A 21,121-nucleotide genomic window follows, 5' to 3' on the forward strand; every position below is an offset into this window, starting at 1 on the left:
TGCCTTTAAAAAAGCATTTATACTTCTTGATATTTTTAACATTTTGTCATGTTACAACCAAAAATCGTAAATGTCTTTTATTGGGATTTTATGTGATAGACCAACAAAAAGTAGCAGGAAAATGATAAATGGTTTTCAAAATATTTTACAAATAAATATATGAAAAGTGTGGTGTACATCTGTATGGCGCCCCCCTGAGTCAATACTTTGTAGAACCACCTTTCGCTGCAATTACAGCTGCAAGTCTTTTTGGGGATGTCTCTACCAGCTTATTGTAATGCATTACATTGCTATATGCAAGCATTGTTGTGATTATCTGTGATTGGCCCAGTCTGTACCATCTGGTCACACTGACCAATCACAGCTAGCAACACAATTGTATACAATGGCTGGCTTGAAAGGAAGCCATCAGTTGTGTACAACTGTCATGTGACCTTCTGTGATTGGTCACGGCGGTCACATGGTACCAGCAGCGAGACGGTACACTGATCAGTCATTGGCTGTGTCCCGTGGACCGGCAGGACGTAATTTAATGTCTGCCCGGATCGACAAAAGGTTTCCGCCAGCGCCATTCTGCTATACGCTGGATGGGAACTGGTTAGATCTATTTCACACCTGGTCTTCTTTTATGGGCACTGTACAGACCTTTAACCACATGCCGACCAACGCACGACGATGTATGTTGGCACAATGGCACGGCTGGGCAAATGGGCGTACAGGTACTTCCCCTTTAAATCGCGGCATTGTGGGAGCGCGTGCTGGCCCACTGCCCAATCCATGTCCGGGGGTCCAGCGGACTCGATGTTCGCCGGGTGCTCGCGATCGTATCACGGAGAAGAAGAACGGGGAGATGCTTTTGTACACAAGGCATTTCCCTGTTATGCCTAGTGACAGAAAAGGAGATCTACTGCTTCCAGTGATCAAGAGCAGTGATCGCTGTCATGTCAGTGGTAGTCCATCCCTCCCACAGTTAGAATCACTCCCTAGGACACACTTAACCCATTCATCGCCCCCCTAGTATTTAACCCCTCCCCTGTCAGTGTCATTTACACCGTAATCAGTGCATTTTTTTAGCACTGATCGTTGTATAAATTACAGTGGTCCCAAAATAGTGTCCGATGTGTCCACCATAATGCCGCAGTCACTATAAAAATCGCAGATCGCCGCCATTACTAATAAAAAAATACATTTATAATAAAAATGCAATAAATCTATCCCCTATTTTGTAGACGCTATGACTTTTGCGCAAACCAATGAATATACACTTATTGCGATTTTTTTTTTACTAAGAATATGTAGAAGAATACGTATCGGCCTAAACTGAGAAAGAAATTATTTTTTTTATTTTTTTTGGGGGATATTTATTATAGCAAAAAGTAAAACATATTGCTTTTTTTTCAAAATTGTCGCTCTTTTTTTTTGTTTATAGAGCAAAAAATAAAAACTGCAGAGGTGTTTAAATACCACCAAAAGAAAGCTCTATTTGTGGGAAAAAAAGGACAACAATTTTGTTTGGGTGCAGCGTCGCACGACCGCGCAATGGTCAGTTTAAGCGACGCCGTGCCGTTTCGCAAAAAGTACTCTGGTCGGGAAAGGGGTAAATCCTTCCGGGGCTGAAGTGGGTAAAAATTACAACATCATGTGACCAGTGCTGTGACAAAGTCTTCAAGCACCCAGGGCAAAGATTACAAACTGTGCCCCCCCTCCCAGGGTGGCCAGCAGGGTGGAACGGCTGCGCGAATCGCCGTAGGTGTACGTCAGCCACTTTAAGAGCAATAGCAGGCGCGTGTGACACTGGAGCTGATGCATGGGGTCGGAGGCCGCGATATTCGCAGACGACCCGCGATCGCTCCACAGAGAGCCAGAACGGGGATCTGTCCATGTAAACAAACAGATCTCCGTTCTGTCAGGGGAGTTCAGCGTGATTGTCTGTTCCTAGTGTTCAGGAACAGCGATCTCTCTGTACTCCCTGTCAGTCCCTTCCCCCCCCACAGTTAGAAACACCTCCCTTGATCGGCCCCTAGTGTTAACCCCTCCCCTGCCAGTGACATTTACACATTAATCAGTGGCTATTTTTTGTTCGTCAGATTAGGCGACATCTTGTAACGGGAGTGATGTTCCGTCGCTGCCATCTTCCTACACCCCCCACTCATCCACAGTAAAGATACAGTGAGAAGGCGGCAAGCGGACATCTTTTTACACCCACCGGAGTCTTGCATTTATTTTTAACAGTAAACTCAGCCTATATAGTGAAATTCAGCATTTTGAAATCCGTAAGACTGTTTTGATGTTTCAAGTTCTGTCATATTAGCAAACCTGTGAGATCAGCAGGCTTGCCGCTGCTTTTAAAATTGAACATGTAAACAGGTAGACTGAGTTCTAAATACTGTATTTGACTATATAAACTCAAGTTTACTGTTAAAAACAAGTGTGAAATGCATGACTCCGGTGGGTGTAACAAGATGTCCCCTTGCCCCCTTCTCACTATATCCTTATTGTGGATGAGTGCGGGGTGTAGCAAGATGGCGGTCACAGAACGTCACTTCCATTGCAAAACCTGACGGGTCGCCTAATGTGACTAAACACTATATCGCCAAAAAATGGCCTGGTCATTAAGGGGGGGTAAATCCTTCTGGGGCTGAAGTGGTTAAATGAATTAAAAAAAATTAAAATGTTACCATTTCTATTTGTGATCATTGTTTGATGGTTCCTCCTCTACTCACAGCTCACACTTATCAGCTTGAGAACAACAGGGAGTGCTGAGTGGACATATTGCCACAAGTCTATGTGAAGCGCGCAAAATCTGCATACGTGTATTTGGAGCGAATGGTTATTAGCGTGTCACCGTATCAGTAAAACCCTCTGCAGTGCCCTGCTCCTGATGTTATAAGTAGAATTTTTATGGGCTGAACTTGTACAAAAACTGTATAGAAGCAGGGTTGCCGACCGCAAGTAAATTTACTGACAGTTTGTAAAAATCAATGTTTTTTTCTGGCAGTAAATATCAGGGGCTGATAATTTCATGCTGTGTTGACTTTTTAAGCGTAAATCAAGCAAATGATTTTGTTATCGGTATTGTCAGTGTTTCCATATCATGTTTATACTGTTCAAATATTCACTGTGTTACTTTTCAATAGGAGATCTGCCATTTCTCAGGTTGCCAGTAAAAAAAAATGTGCTCCACCAGTAAATTTCCCATGTTTTGTCAGTAAAAAATGCTGCGGGAGGTTGGCAACCCTGTATAGACGTGTCATGATTTGTGGAGCAGTGAGAGGAGACAGGTCCACTTTAAGTGATTGTTTACGTTGCAGCCATCACTTCCTGCTTCCCTCCGCAGTGTCAGCTGACATGAGGGTCACATGACCAGGCAGGTCTGGGAGAAGCACCATGCCCGTAGTGTATGGAGGAGTGGAGGGGTAAGATCTTCTATTTCCTGATCTATACATGAATTTTCTATTGATTCTTATTATTGTTACTTTGTATCTGAAACATTGGAACAGGAAATCTGCTTCCTACTCTTATCTGGGAATATTAATGATCATAAAATCTGATCATTTCCTTGTGCTCCGCATTCCTCCCATGTAATAACAGGACACAGCGCCTTCCTTCTCTTCTCTCCTTTTATAAGTAACATCCTTCAACAGCTTACCTTATTACCAATAATATTATTAATACTATATTACTATTATTATTATCCCTTTCATGCCTAAGCCTATTTATAACATTTGTTGTTTAAAATTCGTATTTTTTGATAGAAAATTACTTGGTACTTCCAAACATATTATATATATATATATATATATATATATATAGCGTTTGTAAGACCCGCTGTGCAATACCGCTAATCACAGGCAGTGAGACATTGCCCCTATGTGTGGCTGCAGAGATTGGGCAATGTCTCACTGCCTGTGATTAGCGCAGCGCTGCGCCGACTTCCCGGCGGGCTCCGAGCCCTTACTTGAACCCTGGAACTTGACCCGGCAGGGACGTGATGCCTCTCTCTCCACGAGGTCCCGCCTCTTGATTAGATTGATAGCAGTGCAGCCATTGCCTCCCGCTGCTGTCAATCAAATCCAATGATGCGGGGGGCGGGGCCGAGTCATACATTCGGCGGCTATGGGCGCCGAATGCTGGACTCGGGGGGCGCATCCGTAAGTCTCTCACGGCTCCTCCGCACATCAGATAACCTCCCTAGGTGAAGCGCTCTCCTAAGGGGTTATCTGATGTGGGGTGGAGCCTCGAGAGCCGCTGGGGGGACCCCATAAGAGGTGGATCGGGGGGGGGCCCTATAAGAGGTGGATCTGCAAAACAAACTGCACAGTGGAGGTAAGTATGATATGTTTGTTATTTAACCACTTCAGCCCTGGAAGATTTGGCTGCTCAATGACCAGGCCATTTTTTGCGATTCAGCACTGTGTCGTTTTGACAATTGCGCAGTCGTGCAACGTTACACCAAAACAAAATTGACGTCCTTTTTTCCCACAAATAGAGCTTTCTTGGTGGTATTTGATTACCTCTGCGGTTTTTATTTTTTGTGCTACAAACAAAAAAAGAGCAACAATTTTGAAAAAACACAATATTTTGTACTTTTTGCTATAATAAATATCCCCTTTTTTTAAAGCAAACTTTTTCCTCAGTTTAGGCCGATACGTATTCTTCTACATGTTTTTGGTAAAAAAAAAAATTGCAATAAGCGTATATTGATTGGTTTTACACAAAAGTTGTAGCGTCTACAAAGTAGGGGATAGATTTATAGCATTTTTATCATTATTATTTTTTTTTTTTTACTAGTAATGGCGACGATCTGCAATTTTTATCGGTACTGCGACATTGTGGCGGACACATCAGACACTTTTGACACATTTTTTGGGACCATTGTCATTTATACAGCGATCAGTGCTATAAAAATGAACTGATTGCTGTAAAAATGTCACTGGCAGGGAAGGGGCGATCAAGGGTTCAACTGTGTTCCCAGTGTGTGTTTCTAACTGTAGGGGGGAGGGGAGTGACTAGAGGAAGTAACGGATCGTGGTTTCTACTTATTAGGAACGCACGATCTGTCACTCCTCACAGAACAGGAATTTGTGTGTTTACATACGTACACACACACACACACACACACACACACACACACACACACACACGTCCCTGTTGTGCTTCTCGTGCCCGCAATTGTGCGTGGCCGGCGGCCATGAGCACCGGCACCTCCGAATGCAGCCTGTGCGCCTGCTATCCCGATCCCATAAGCCGACGTATAACTACGATGACTCGCGGGATCGTGCTGACCTCCCACAGTATAATGACGGTGGCTGGTTGGCAATCGGTTAAAAAAAAAAAAAGAACCCTTACAATCACTTTAACCTTAAATAAGGACCTGTGCGGTCCAGTGCAGTTTTTGATGCGTTTTACAGCGTTCCTGCTGTCCACTGCAGGAAAAATGCAGCATGTTCTACTGGAACTGCAAGCACTGGTGTGAACTATGCCATTGAAAACCATATAAACTACTTTCCATGCATTGGTGTGAACGGGCCCTAAATAAGGACATATGTGTGCTCCAGTGACTCGCTCCACTTACACCGTGCGTTCCAGAACAAAAAGTAGAACATGCTGCATTTTTTTTCCTGCACTGGACTGCTCTGGAATGCTGTAAAACGCACCAAAAATGCACTGGAACGCAGGTGTCCTTATTTAGGCTTTGTTCACACCTAGGCGTTTTTTGGGCGTTTTTCTGCTCTAAGCCTCAGCAGGAAAGATGCCCAACAAGACAAATCCCATTCATTTCAATGGCCCCTGTTCACATCTGTGCATTCTGTTGTCTAAAGCAAAATGCATTTTGCTCAAAAAAGTACATGAGCTTCTTTTTTTTGGCAGATTGCAAGTGTTTTACTGCTTTTTACATTGGTGACCTGGTCTGTACAAAAACTCTGAAAAAATGTCATTGATGTCATTCTCTTCTCTCTGTGCAGGGGCGGGACTCACTCCAAAGCTGTGCTGATCGCAGAGGATGGGCGGATCCTGTGTGAGACGGAAGGCCCCTGCACCAATCACTGGGTAACAGTTCACCACTTACCTTTTAATACAAATACAGGGGGGTGCAATGTCACACCAGGAGGTTGGTGTTCTCTGGATATGGAGCTTGGATGGGTCCATATATGTTACGGGGAGAGACCGGTCCTCTTTCAGACTTATGTTGAACTTGTATTAAGCTTGTGTGCCATCAACCAATATAAAGGAGGCTTTAGGGGGTACACCTGTAACAGTGTTAGTGTGTAAAGAGTGTAATACTGGGGATCTCTAGCAGTCCCGTGTCATGAGTCTCCAGTCTACGACTGTCTCTGAAAGCATGTCTACAGTCTCTGATCATCTCCGATATCATGTGTGCAGTCTGACCATCTCCCATATAATGCCTACCCTCTCTGACCATCTCCCATATAATGCCTACCCTCTCTGACCATCTCCCATATAATGCCTACCTTCTCTGACCATCTCCGGTATCATGCCCACCCTTCTCTGACCATTTCCCATAGCATGTCTACACTCTCTGACCATCTCCCATAGCATGTCTACACTCTGTGACCATCTCCCATAGCATGTCTACACACTCTGTGACCATCTCCCATAGCATGTCTACACACTCTGTGACCATCTCCCATAGCATGTCTACACACTCTGTGACCATCTCCCATAGCATGTCTACACACTCTGTGACCATCTCCCATAGCATGTCTACACACTCTGTGACCATCTCCCATAGCATGTCTACACACTCTGTGACCATCTCCCATAGCATGTCTACACACTCTGTGACCATCTCCCATAGCATGTCTACACACTCTGTGACCATCTCCCGTAGCATGTCTACACACTCTGTGACCATCTCCCGTAGCATGTCTACACACTCTGTGACCATCTCCCATAGCATGTCTACACACTCTGTGACCATCTCCCATAGCATGTCTACACACTCTGTGACCATCTCCCATAGCATGTCTACACACTCTGTGACCATCTCCCATAGCATGTCTACACACTCTGTGACCATCTCCCATAGCATGTCTACACACTCTGTGACCATCTCCCGTAGCATGTCTACACACTCTGTGACCATCTCCCGTAGCATGTCTACACACTCTGTGACCATCTCCCATAGCATGTCTACACACTCTGTGACCATCTCCCGTAGCAAGCCTACACTCTGTGACCATCTCCCGTAGCAAGCCTACACTCTGTGACCATCTCCCGTAGCAAGCCTACACTCTGTGACCATCTCTCGTAGCAAGCCTACACTCTGTGACCATCTCTCGTAGCAAGCCTACACTCTGTGACCATCTCCCGTAGCAAGCCTACACTCTGTGACCATCTCTCGTAGCAAGCCTACACTCTGTGACCATCTCTCGTAGCATGTCTACTCTCTGACCATCTGCTATACCATGTCTACACTATCCACCCTTCTCTTGTAGCATGCCTACACCTCTCTAACCATCTGCTATAGCATGTCTGCACTATCCACCCTTCTCTTGTAGCATGCCTACACCTCTCTAACCATCTGCTATAGCATGTCTGCACTATCCACCCTTCTCTTGTAGCATGCCTACACCTCTCTAACCATCTGCTATAGCATGTCTGCACTCTCGGACCATCTCATGTAACATGTCTACTCTCTGAGCATCTCTCACTTTCTGTTGCGTCTACAGGACAGGAGTTATAGAAAAAACCTCTTCCATCGCACACAAAATGTAAACCCCTTCCCCCACACTAAAATGGCTTAAAAAAAAAAAAAGATGTGTATGCTGATAATCTGCTCAAAAATTGATTTATTGAAAATTCTTTAAACCTGTACAGTATGTGTAGGTGGCCAGATAGACCTAGGACAGCTCCCCCTTGTGGCGCATTCCTCACCATTTTTTTGTTTTTGTTGTTTTTTTTTTTTAAATGGTAATGACTTTCTCTGCTGGAAACAAAAATGTCAATTTACAAAATACACACAAGATGGCGCCAGGTAATATCAAAACCAATGTCTCAAGGTACATTACAGTGTATCTAAAGCTATTTTTTCAGATTGTGCTAGCCATAGGTGCCATAAGACACCCCCAAATACTGGTATGCACAGCAATATACTGGGTTATAGGCAGACATGTTTAATAGCAGCACCAGGTGCATTGGGCTAATTAAATAAGGCTGATTTTATTTTCTCTCCTTGCAGCTGGTTGGCGCAGACCGATGCATGGAAGCGATCTATACCATGGTCACCGAGGCGAAGGAGAAAGCGGGGCTGGATGCCCAGGTCCCCATCCGATGTCTGGTAAGAATCCTTAGAGACCACTAGAGGGTGCTGAGCATTTTCCAGGAAAAGGATTTGCTGTATGTCAGAGACAGTACATGTCTTGTCACCACCCCCTTCTGTAGTTTTCTACAGGCAGCCTGTAGTGGGTGGAGCCTGCTGGGGCCCCTCCTACAGCTCCGCTGGCTGCACAGGCCAGCGATTGATGTCATTGCTACTTTTACAAGCTAATATCTGGGCTTGCAAAGACAGTTCATGCAGAGGGTGGTACTTACCAGGAAATCTAAAGGTACAATATGGCATCATGCAAGATGAGCCTTAATCCGTCATATAAACAGTACACAGCTAAAAGGCCAATCGATAGGTGATGGGTTAAATAGATGTATTAAAGCAATGCAGTTAAACAATGCATAAACAACTAACTGGCAACCAAAAAAGTTTTAAGATACTGTTCTAAATAAACGAGCACTAGCCTATAGGCTAGCAATAAATTTACCTGTAGCAATACTAAACCACATTATATATCTGGTGCAAACAGGGTAAAGTATTGGCATTAACTAATCCAAGAAATATAGGTCCTTATGTGCACACTATGCATACAGCCCAAATATCAGGTGGGCGTATACGTTCCTGACTAAGGGGTACCCCGGGGGTGCTTGCTAAGTACCTGGCATCTAACTGTCAGTGTTGGCCGGCTTTGGGGCCCTTCTGTAGGTGATGCACATGTAATTGTCCCTTTTAAGGGTGGGCTGCTAATCATGATTGGGGGGTGGGCTCTCTTCAAGTAACTGTGTCAGTGTTGAGATACACAGATGTTTAGCTCACCCATCCAAGTACACAGGAATCCAATCCAGATCACTTGGTGATCTGCAGTCCTCTGAAGTCAGGTCCCAGAAGGCTCAGTCTCTCTGCTCGGATCCTCACAGGTTCCATTCTCTTGGATGTAGGCAGACAGGTACACACAGCAGGTCCTCAATCTCTGTCACTGTCCATTTGGTGTGGCTCTGGCAGATTCCAGTGACAGGTCCTCTTAAGCTCAGCTTCTGCTTGGCAAAAGACCCCAATCGCTCCATAAAAATATTGTGTACCCCCAAACCTGGGCCACCTAATATGCAAGTGATGGCTTCCAGGTCCAGTCAGTGATCAGCAACCCTCTCTGACCATCCTTCAATAAAATCACTTTGCCTCAGGAACTTATAGAGAGGTGTTCACTGCACCCCATCAATGAGGAGAGCAGTTCTTTGCTTATTGTCCATTTTTTACCAATATTAGTGTTATTCCTGTCCTCTGATTCTCCGCAGGGTATGTCTTTGAGTGGCGGGGAGCAGAAAGAAGCCATCGGGGAACTCGTCAAAGAGCTGAATCGGCGCTACCCTCAGCTCAGTGAGAACTACCACATCGCCAATGACACCTTTGGTGCCATGGCAACTGCGACAAAACTAGGTAACGTCTCTCTAATGCTTCTAAAACCATGTCCAGGTTTTTATCTCTAACACATCTGCTGTGCATATATTGCCTCATTGTTCCTGGTAAATTGCAGGGCATGCACAGTGCAGCTTACAGTGGGCTCAGGAGAGAGGTGCTGTTGACTGTGTCACGACTGAGAACCAAGCGATTGGCTTGTGGTTGCCATGCGGCCCCATTCGTTTACATGGGGAGAGTTTGACAATCCAGCTAAAATTGCCATAATGCAAATCATGGCCATGACAATGTGTACTTCTCCAGGTGGGGCTGTCTCCGCTGGTAGGTGGGTGGTCAAAAGAGAGGTAAAAACGCAGATCAGCCAGCTGTTTTGTTTTGTTTTCTTCCCCTGGCCCCCGTGTGAAAGGATCCTAAAACATAGAACCCACCATTGCTGATTTTGCCTTCTGAAAACGTTGGCGGTCCTGTTTCTGAACAATGCCTCCTCTGACCTGGGACCAATATTCCAATCAGTTCTGATTTGCGTTTAGTCACCTGGTCATGAATAAACATGGTGATTCGCGTGAAACGCATCAACCTTTCTTGTGTTTATGCCTGGCTTGGTGACAAATAAAGAACTTGACTTGGTCTGCGGCGTGCCATCATTTCCTTTCTTTCTTCATTAGCATGGCAGCTAGGCAACCGGCATTTTCAGAAAGAGGTCAGTAGGGTAGGCACAAGTTGCTCGGTTTAGGGTTTCCTTCCATAACACCGAAATAAGTGAAATCTGTAAAGTCATATAAGGGACCCATGTGTCAGAAGCCATTGAAAAATAAGATCCATATCTAAAGGTTCCCAAAGTATTTTTCAACTTCATTTAAAGGGAGCGTTCACTTTACTTTGCACCCCTTGTAGTAAATATAAAAAGTGAAAAAATAATTACCTTGCAATTGAATGATGGACTGATCAATGTACCAGGATTGTTCTTATGCTGGTCATCGGGTGGTGTGAGCAGTGCTGACCTGAGCAAACCTCTATTCATGTTATAAGTAATTGATAGAATATGCTAAAGGAAAGTTTCAGTAGACTAGTTTTGGAGGGGGGTGGTATCTTGGGACGAGGATGGGACCCGCTTTCATTTATATGCCGAGGACAACTAACTTCTTAAAGTGGTTGTAAACCCTTACAACACACTTTGACCTACAGGTAAGCCTAGATTAGGCTTACCTGTAGGTCCAAGAAATATCTCCTAAACCTACACGGTTTAGGAGATATTTGCCGAAAGACAGGCACCGTAGACAGCGGCGCGCAGGTGCACTGAGCGCTGCACCCATCAACGGCGATATGCTGCGCGTGGCGGCTCCCGTGCGCATGTGTGGGAGTGACGTCATCGCGGCTTCACTGAACGACAGCGGCGGAGCGGCAAGACCCACCGAGAAGATGGATGCGCCGGACTACAGGGGACAGCGGTGACTTCGCTGGCTCCTGTGTCAGGTAAGTGACACATAATGGGCTACTATGCAATGTATAGTACTCCATTATGCTTTACCTTTGCAGGGAATGAAAGAGGAAGTAAACTCATCAGGGTTTACTTCCTCTTTAAAGTTCACGTATATGTACATATTACACTGTATTATCATGGGATAGGATGCATTTGCTTTGCTGTTTATTTCTCTTTCAGTTGTTCCTGCACCATTGCGTCTTCCTTGGACAAGGAGAGATAGTGAATCGACATGGATAATAATGTTAAAATATCCGTTCCCTTTATTACTGTATGTATTAGATAGATATTTAGGATATAAGGCTAATGTTGATATGTCTCCCTTAACACCACACGTCAAATGGTGTATATATACACAGCCTGTTCTTTATCTACCCTGTGTGAACTACCATTCGCTCATGCATGTGTTACGTGTGTTTACTTTCTGTGATATGATATGTGCATTACTTGTTGTTGTTTATTCCTTTCCTGTTTCCCACCCATCCCAGTTTTTGCCAGGACATTCTCTCTCAGGTTTGAGAGTTTAAATTATTTTTCTGCAAACTCCGAGACATAGTTTTGTAGGCAGGGGGAGGATGTAGCACCCTAATGTTTAAACAGGGTTGCTAGTAAATTTACCTGCCAGGTATAATTGCCTTGGCCAATTGATAGAAGATCAATTGATTCCACCCCAATTCTGGAATTGTTGCACATCTCTCTTCTTTCGCTAGATGGCCAGGGAATCTGGTGGCATTAGATAAGACGAGGGCATTGCAAGGACACATTAGGAATAGGGGTATATCAGCCAATGGGCAGGGATCTTATTGGGTCCCTTGGCCTGCCGGGAGAGCCTATTTATTTGAGTGAGGTCAGGTGATCTGGGTTTTGTGCCACCTGGATGGCTGTCTGGGTGGACGTGTGTTGTGCTGCCCTGGGCTGCTAGGCCAGAGTCTGAGGCCTATCCCAGGGACATCTGGCTGCTAAGGCTGTCTGAGGGCCTATCCAGAAGCAAGAGAGCAGCATAGGGTTGGGATTGCGGCTTGCAGTCCAACCAGAAGTAATGGTTCTGCCGGCCGGAGAACCTGTCGCGGTCGGAGGTATAGGGAAAGCTGTCGCCACTAAGGAACTGACCACCTTATTACCAGGGACCACAGTGAGTAGCTGAAGAAAGTATAAGAGCAGTATTCTCACCAACCGGGGATGGTGAAAAATTGGGATACTTGAGCAGGTGTCAAGCCAGGGACCCGGTCAGCGGAGGTGACGCTTGCAGAGCAGCCTTGTGTGTCAAGCCATGGACCAAGCAGACCAGAGGGGCGACGCTTGAGCAGTATCCTGAATGCCAAGCTTAGAACCTAGCAGAGATGCGGGGTTGACGCTGGAGGAAGATACTCCGTGAGGAGATTGGAAGAGCTCAGGAGATCCGGTGGCAGTGGATCAGCAAGTCTAGTGAGAGAGACTAGGAGCTCAGTTGAGTAAAGATCTACAAGAGGAGATTGTAGAAGAAGTGAAAGAACCTTTTGTAACCTTTGTTAGGAACTGTTCAAGATTGTTGCCATAGGAGACAGTGTGTCTACACATGCAGATGTGCTGGCTGGGTGTCTTTACCTGCATGGCTGTCTACCTATAGAAGTCTCGGAATCTGACAATTAACATTGCAACTACTAAAGGGTGTACTGACCCTAAACCCTCTCTCCCACAGTTCTGTTTAAGAGACAATAAATCTCTTTGCATTCAAGAAGTGTCTGGCGCCCATATATCTACTTTGCACTACACCCACCATGCCTTGTAACCCACTCTACACAGAAGGATGTCAGCTATCCCTAACTCTGGAGGTTCCCATTAGACCAAAGGGGGCCTGGGACCTTGCTACATACCAAATTGAGGACATTGTTTACTTCCACTGACACTGGGACCTTTTCTATTTCTTCTTTCTAGTCCGTTGTTTAGAAAGTTTTGAGACCCCTGCTGCACACCTTCCCTGGGACTTTTTTTGTGTTTTTGAAAGTTGCCTATCATAAGTTACTCTAGTACAAAACAAACTATCATATCTAACCTAGTTGGCATCCAAAGCCTTTAAGCCACAACCTCTAAAACTGCACATCACTTCTATTTGTTTAAGGCATCCTTACTAAATCCTCCTTCTTTCATTCCTCCAGGTGGAGTGGTCCTGATCTCCGGCACTGGTTCCAACTGCAAACTGGTGAACCCTGATGGCACTGTAGCTGGCTGTGGTGGATGGGGTCACCTAATGGGTGACGAAGGGTCAGGTAAGTACTTCTGTGTCAGTAAAAGGCCAGTAATCCAAAGTTCCAATAATGGTACAGTAATTTTAGAAACACTATATGGCCAAAGGGTTGTGGACCACCATATTTACATGAGCATATTTATATGGCATTTAAACCCCCCACCGCTTTCCCACCATCCTGTGGCTAGAACAGACTTGACTCTTCTATAAAGGCATTCAATTGGATTATGGATTGTGCCTGATGGTATGTACCAAAGATCATTTGTGAGGTCAGGTACTGATGTTGGACGAGATTACCTGGTTTATCCCAAAGGTGTTCAGTATGGCTGAGGTCAGGGCAACTCCAGTTTCTCTACACCAAACTCATCATACCATGTCTTTATGGAGTTGGTTTTGTGCATGGAGTACAGTCCTGCGGAAACGGAAAAGGTTCCTTACCCAAACTGTGCAGTTTGTAGGTTGTAGCATTAATAACGACTTCAAGACCACAAAATATATATATATATTGACCACAAGGTTACATGAAAAAAGTGATGTGAAATTTACACTCAGACTAAAGTCCGTGTTCCATCATATAGAGGTTTTTAAACCATGAATACAACAGTCCATGGATAAACATTGAAAATAAACTATATAGCCAAAAAGGGGATTCCACGTGCCGTCCGTACTGGAGTGAAGACACAGGCAATAAAACCACTACCGGTTAGTAAGGAGACTCAAATGGGCATATGCTCAATGAGTTATCATCTGGATGTCTCTGACGAAAAGCGTCAGAACGAGCCCTGCTGATGTCACTGCGTTAACCAAAACCATAATTGTTCAATCGCTTGATCTACGTTCTAAATGTTTCCAACTTTTAATACATTTCTATGTTTATACGGATTCACACTATGTGGAGTATATTTTCTTTTTTGGTTGTGCTATTTTGAGCACTTGAGAGGATTTGGTCTGACAAGTTGGCTACATGTGAGGACTGCTTCTCTGTGATATCTCCTGACCAATTGGACCATGTTCCATCCTGAACTGGAGCCTGGATGTGGAGGTCTTGTGTATTGGTGTTTACACCACATGCCTTGTTGACTCATTGAGCATATGCCCATTTAAGTCTCCTTACTCCGGTAAGCCTCCTCACAAACCGGTGGTGGTTTTATTGTCTTTGTCTTCACTCCAGCATGGATGGCATGTGGAATTCTCTTCCTCATTAAAGCATTCCGCTGCTCGCCAATGCTTCTCGGGGCCTATCATTTTGCAAGAAAATATTCAATATAGCAGCCAGTTGGTAACAGAGGTGATAAAAAAAACAGATCGTCTTTGATCGTCTCTATGGCCTTGGAGGACTGGAGCAACGTCACTTCCAGTCTAGGGTGGAAGCAAACCATCAATTTTTCTTCAATTTTTTTTGTTTTCCCCATGCTTGTGCACAGTTTTAAAGCGTGACATGTTAGGTATCTTATTTACTCGGCGTAACATTATCTTTCACATTCTACAAAAAAATTAGGGTATACATGTGTTTTTTTTTTTTTTTGTTTTTTGTTTTTTTAATTCATTAATCACTTGCCGACTGCCCACTGTCAAATGATGGCTGGGCAGCATGGCTCTCGTTCTAGGTGGACGTCATATGACGGCTTCCCAGAACGACCGCTCTCGCACACCCGCGGGGATGCGCAGTGTGGCGATCGTGGCTGCGCCGTGTTGCTAGGACATGGTGTGACCCCGATCTGTGTAAAGAGCCAGGGCTCTTTAAGTATGTGATCGGCTGAGATGCCGGTAATCAGCTGACACTGACAGAGTGTGAGGAGAGGAGAGCTGATCAGTGGCATCTCCTCACAGGTGACAGCTAGGTATGTAATCGGGGCACTGATCATCAGTGCCCTGATTACAATTAAGTGCTCACCAGTGCCAGCAATGATTTCCCACCACTGCCAGCAGTCTGTGCCCACAAGGGCCAGCAATCAGTGGCCATTAGTGATGCCAGTCAGTGCTGGCTATCAGTGCTCTCCATCAATGCTCATCACTGCTGCCCATCAGTGCCGCCTATCTGTGCCCACCAGTACCGCCTATCTGTACCCAGTGCCACCCATCAGTGCCACATATCAGTGCCCATAAGTGCAGCTTATTCGTGCCACCTCCTTAGCTCCCATCAGTGAAGGAGAAAAATTACTTATTTACAAAATTTACTGACAGAAACTAAGAAAAACGTTTGTTTTTTTTCAAAATTTTAGTCTTAAAAAACAAAACAAAAAAAAAAACACAGGAGTTATTAAATACCACCAAAAGAAAGTTCTATTTCTGTGAAGAAAACGATAACAATTTCACATGGGTACAGTGTAGCATGGCCACGCAATTGTCATTCAAAGTGTGGCAGCGCTGAAAGCTGAAAAATGGCCTGGGCAGGAAGGGGGGTGTAAGTGTCCTGTACTCAGGTGGTTAAAGAGTATATTTTTTTTTTTTTTTCTAAAAAAAATTGCATTTGAAAAACTGCTGTGCAAATACCTTGTGACATAAAAAAAATGCAATAATCACCATTGTATTCCCTAGGGTCCCTGCTAAAATATATATATATATATATATATATATATATATATATATATATATATATATAACAAAAAGTGCCAGAAAAGGCCTGGTCTTCAAGTGGTTAATTGACAGTACCCTTCACTGGAAACACTTGAACCTGAATCATTTGAAAGGGGGGGGGGGGAGAATCACCACATACTTTCAGGCATTTTATTCATTTTAATGGTCAGCTGTTTACAATCATTGGGCCATATAATAAAAAAACACACACACACACACACACACACATATATATATATATATATATATATATATATATATATATATATATATATATATATCTCCTCTGAATAGGAGGAAATAAAAGCCCAGCTCCAGATTTGGTGAGACAAAATATCCAGAGAGGGGGGAAAAAAGCCCCAAGGACAGTAGTGGACATTGGATGGAATAGCCAGATGACGTTGGCATTGGAATGCAGACACCATTGCCATCGGGCAGAAGATAACGCCCTAACTCCAGCCCTGGGTGCTGAAATGAATTATGCAGAATGTCCCGCATCCTTCAGGACTGGAGCCCTGCCTGCATAGAGATGTCAAAATTGCAAGACAGGCCTGCAGGTTTAGGCCACTTGGCAACTATCGCATATACATACATTCAGCTATCTACTGATATGCCAAATCATCCCCCGTCTGCAGTTAGGATTATTCACGTTATCCTTGGCCATTGTTCAATATACATTACTGCTTTTGTTGTCTTCTTGCAGCTTACTGGATTTCCCACCGAGCAATGAAAATTGTGTTTGACGCCATAGACAACCTGGTGCCACCACCTTGCGATATCAGTTATGTACAGGAAGCCATGTTTACTTACTTCCAGGTAGCATTTTTTTTTTTCTATTTCTAATGGCTCACCATACACTATACAATCTGAATGTACAGTGCCTTGAAAAAGTATTCATACCCCTTGAACTTTTCCACATTTTGTCTTGTTACAACCAAAAACGTAAATGTATTTTATGTGATAGACCAACACAAAGTGGCACATAATTTTGAGAAAATGATACATTTTTTTCAGAATTTTCTACGAATATGTGAAAAGTGTGGAGTACATTTGTATGGTGCCCCCCTGAGTCAATACTTTGTAGAACCGCCTTTCTCTGCAATTACATCTACAAGTCTTTTTGGGGATGTCTCTACCAGCTTTGCACATCTAGAGAGTGACATTTTGCCCATTCTTCTTTGCAAAATATCTCAAGCTCTGTCAGATTGGATGGAGCGCGTCTGTGAACAGCAATTTTCAAGTCTTGCCACAGATTCTCAATTGGATTTAGGTCTGGACTTTGACTGGGCCATTCTAACACATGAATATGCTTTGATCTAAACCATTCCATTGTAGCTCTGGCTGTATGTTTAGGGTTGTTGTCCTGCTGGAAGGTGAACCTCCCCCCAATCTTAAGTCTTTTGCAAACTCTAAGATTTCCCTGTATTTGGCTCCATCCATCTTCCCATCAGCTCTGACCAGCTTCCCTGTCCCTGCTGAAGAAGAGTATCCCCACAATATGATGCTGCCACCACCATGTTTCACGGTGGGGATGGTGTGTTCAGAGTGATTTGCAGTGTTAGTTTTCCGCCACAAACAGCATTTTGCTTTTAAGATAAAAAGTTAAATTTTGGTCTCATCTGGCCAGGGCACCTTCTTCCACATATTTACTGTGTCCCCCACATGGCTTCTTGCAAAGTGCAAACGGGACTTTTTATGGCTTTATTTCAACAATGACTTTCTTCTTACCACTCTTCCATAAAGGTCAGATTTGTGGAGAGCACGACTAATAGTTGTCCTGTGGACAGATTCTCCCACCTGAGCTGTGGATCTCTGCAGCTCCTCCAAAGTTACCATGGGCCTCTTGGCTGCTTCTCTGATTAATGCTCTCCTTACTTTGCCAGTCAGTTTAGGTGGACGGTCATGTCTTGCTAGCTTTGCAGTTGTGCCATACTCTTTCCATTTTTGGATGATGGATTTAACAGTGCTCCGTGAGATGTTCAAAGCTTGGGATATTTTAACCTAACCCCGCTTTAAACTTCTCCACAACTTTATCCCTGACCTATTATTTGGTGTGTTCCTTGGCCTCCATGATGCTGTTTGTTCACTAAGGTTCTCTAACAAACCTATGAGGGCTTCACAGAACAGCTGTATTTATACCAGTGGTGGCTGGTGCTCAAAAAAAAAAAGGAAAAATGAAACTGTTAGTAATGAAGGACTGTAAATATCCATTTATCAGGTGAATTTGTATCATTATTGCTAGATAAAATATAGAAAATATTAATGTTTAAGTCAACTGTTAAAGAATACAATAAATGTACCATGAATTAGTGAATCCTTTTTAAAACAAACAAACTCAGAGGCGTAACTAGAATCGTCAGGGCCCCAGTGGAAGAAACCATGAAGGGCCCCCACCAGGGGCGTTGCTAGGTCTACAAAAGATCTCAGGCTAGAGCCTATAGCAGTGAAGTAAAGAAAGTCATACGCTTGGGCGGACATACACATGTATATAATATACATGCGTGTGTATGCATTTTTTAATATATATATTTACAAATCGTTACATCTGAGTGTGGATCCCCCACTTACATTGGGGTCCCCAGAGGGCCTCCCCCTTACATTGGGGTCCCCAGAGGGCCTCCCCCTTACATTGGGGTCCCCAGAGAGCCTCCCCCCTTACATCAGGGGGTCCCCAGAGAACCCCCTGTTACATATAGTTTACATACCCGTGCAAATCTTCGTTTTTTAAATACTCAGACCAGCCCGTCTGGCACCAAAAATGATGCCCCTTTTAAAGTCACCTGAATCTTCTTTCTTTGCCTTTCTGATGCTCAATTTGAAATTCAGTAAGTCATCTTCACCGCGTCTAGATGCCTAAATGTATTGAGTTGCTGCCATGTGATGTTTAGCAATTTGTGTTACCAAGCAATTGAACACGTGTACCTAAAAGTGGCTGGTGAGTTTGTATACAGTTGTGCTCATAAGTTTACACACCCTGGCAGAATTTTATGATTTCTTTGCCATTTTTCAGAGAATATAAATAACACAAAAACATTTCTTTCACTCATGGTTAGTGTTTGGCTGAAGCCATTTATTATCAATCAACTGTGTTTACTCATTTTTTTTTTTTTTTTTTTTTTTTTATCATAATGACAACAGAAACTACCCAAATCACCCTGATCAAAAGTTTACATACCCTGGTGATTTTGGCCTGATAACATGTGCATAAATTGACACAAAGGGGTTTGAATGGCTATGAAAGGTAACCATCCTCATCTGTGATCTGTTGCTTGTAATTAGTGTGTGTGTATAAAAGGTCAATGAGTTTCTGGACTCCTGACAGACCCTTGCATCTTTCATCCAGTGCTGCACTGACGTTTCTGGATTCTTAGTCATGGGGGAAGCAAAAGAATTGTCAAAGGATCTGCGGGAAAAGGTAGTTGAACTGTATAAAACAGGAAAGGGATATAAAAAGATATCCAAGGAATTGAGAATGCCAATCAGCAGTGTTCAAACTCTAATCAAGAAGTGAAAAATGAGGGGTTCTGTTGAAACCAAACAATGATCAGGTAGACCAACTAAAATTTCAGCCACAACTGCCAGGAACATTGTTTGGGATGCAAAGAAAAACCCCAAAATAACTTCAGATGAAATACAGAACTCTGAAAACATGTGGTGTGGCTGTTTCAAGATGCACAATAATGACGTGTACACGTGACCGGACTTTTCAACAGCAAAGGTACGATAGAACAAATCCGTCTGACAATTCGATTGTGTGTGGGCTTCAGCTAACCTTTGCTGTCGAAAAATCAGACTGACTTTAGATTTAGAACATGTTTCACATCTTTCCGACAGACTCGAGTCGAAAAATCTATTCGTCTGTATGCTAGTCTGATCGTACGTCATCACAGTCAAATCCGTCGGACTTTGGTGTGATTGCGTGTGGCCAAGTTCGTTCGTTCAGAAAGTCCATCGGAAGTCCGCCAAAAGTCTGTCGGGAAGACCGTCGGATCTAGTCTGCCATAAAGTCCGGTCGTGTGTTCGCAGCATAAGGATGCACTTGAAGAAAGATGGGCTGCGTGGTCGAGTCGCCAGAAGAAAGCCATTACTATGCAAATGCCACAAAGTATCCCGCTTACAATACGCCAAACAGCACAGAGACGCCTCAAACCTTCTGGCACAAAGTAATTGGGAGTGATGAGACCAAAATTTTGCTTTTTTGGCCACAACCATCAACACTACATTTGGAGAGGAGTCAACAAGGCCTATGATGAAAGGTTCACCATTCCTACTGTGAAACAGGGAGGTGAATCGCTGATGTTTGGGGGGGGAGGGGGGGTGAGCTACTAAGGCACAGAAAATGTGGTCAAAATTGATGGCAAGATGAATACAGTACGTTATCAAAAAATACTGGAGGAACATTCACATTCATCAGCCAGAAAGCTGCGCATAGGATGTACTTGGACATTCCACCATTACAATGATCCAAAACACAAGGCCAAGTCGACCTGTCATTGGCTACAGCAGAATAAAGTGAAGGTTCTGGAGTGGCCATCTCAGTCTCCTGACCTCAATATCATCGAGACACTCTGGGGAGATCTCAAACCTGCAGTTCATGCAAGACAGCCCAAGAATTTACAGGAACTGGAGGCTTTTTCCCCAGAGGAATGGGCAACTTTACCATCTGAGGAGATAAAGAGCCTCATCCACCAATACCACAAAAGACTTCAAGCTGTCATTGATGTTAAAGGGGGCAATACACGGTATTAAGAACTGGGGTATGTAAACTTTTGATCAGTGTCATTTGGGTAGTTTCTGCTGTGATTATGATTTAAAAAGAGTAAACACAGTTGATTGATAATAAATGGCTTCAGCCAAACACTAACTATGAGTGAGAGAAACTTTTGTCATCATTCATATTCTCTGAAAAATGGCCAGGAAATCATAAATTCTGTCAGGGTATGTAAACTTATGTAATCATTTTTAAAATGATATACTATTCTTTACAGCAGGAGTAGACAATCTGGGGCCCTCCAGCTGTTGCAGAACTACAAGTCCCATCATGCCTCTGGGAGTAATTGTAACTGCCAGCCCTTGCAATGCCTCATGGGAAATGTAGTTCCACACCACAGCTGGAGGGCCTCAGGTTGCCTACCCC

The 21,121-nt window shown here is 43.9% G+C and overlaps 1 protein-coding gene across 1 annotated transcript in view; it reads left to right on the forward strand.

Moving 5' to 3' along the window:
• The first annotated feature begins 3,329 nt into the window (after nt 1–3,329).
• NAGK (N-acetylglucosamine kinase) overlaps nt 3,330–21,121 on the forward strand; it is a 32,489-nt gene continuing 14,697 nt past the window's right edge. Inside the window, exons 1-6 of the mRNA XM_077478059.1 lie at nt 3,330–3,416; nt 5,967–6,051; nt 8,204–8,302; nt 9,583–9,724; nt 13,319–13,429; nt 16,688–16,800. Coding sequence (XP_077334185.1) covers nt 3,388–3,416; nt 5,967–6,051; nt 8,204–8,302; nt 9,583–9,724; nt 13,319–13,429; nt 16,688–16,800 — 579 coding nt within the window. The 5' untranslated portion in view covers nt 3,330–3,387. The remainder of the gene's footprint in view (nt 3,417–5,966; nt 6,052–8,203; nt 8,303–9,582; nt 9,725–13,318; nt 13,430–16,687; nt 16,801–21,121) is intronic.

Source organism: Lithobates pipiens, unplaced genomic scaffold (assembly GCF_037356315.1).
Source record: "Lithobates pipiens isolate NorthernLeopardFrog02 unplaced genomic scaffold, aLitPip1_a1.2 Scaffold_13, whole genome shotgun sequence".
In the NCBI taxonomy this organism is placed as follows: Eukaryota; Metazoa; Chordata; class Amphibia; order Anura; family Ranidae; genus Lithobates; species Lithobates pipiens.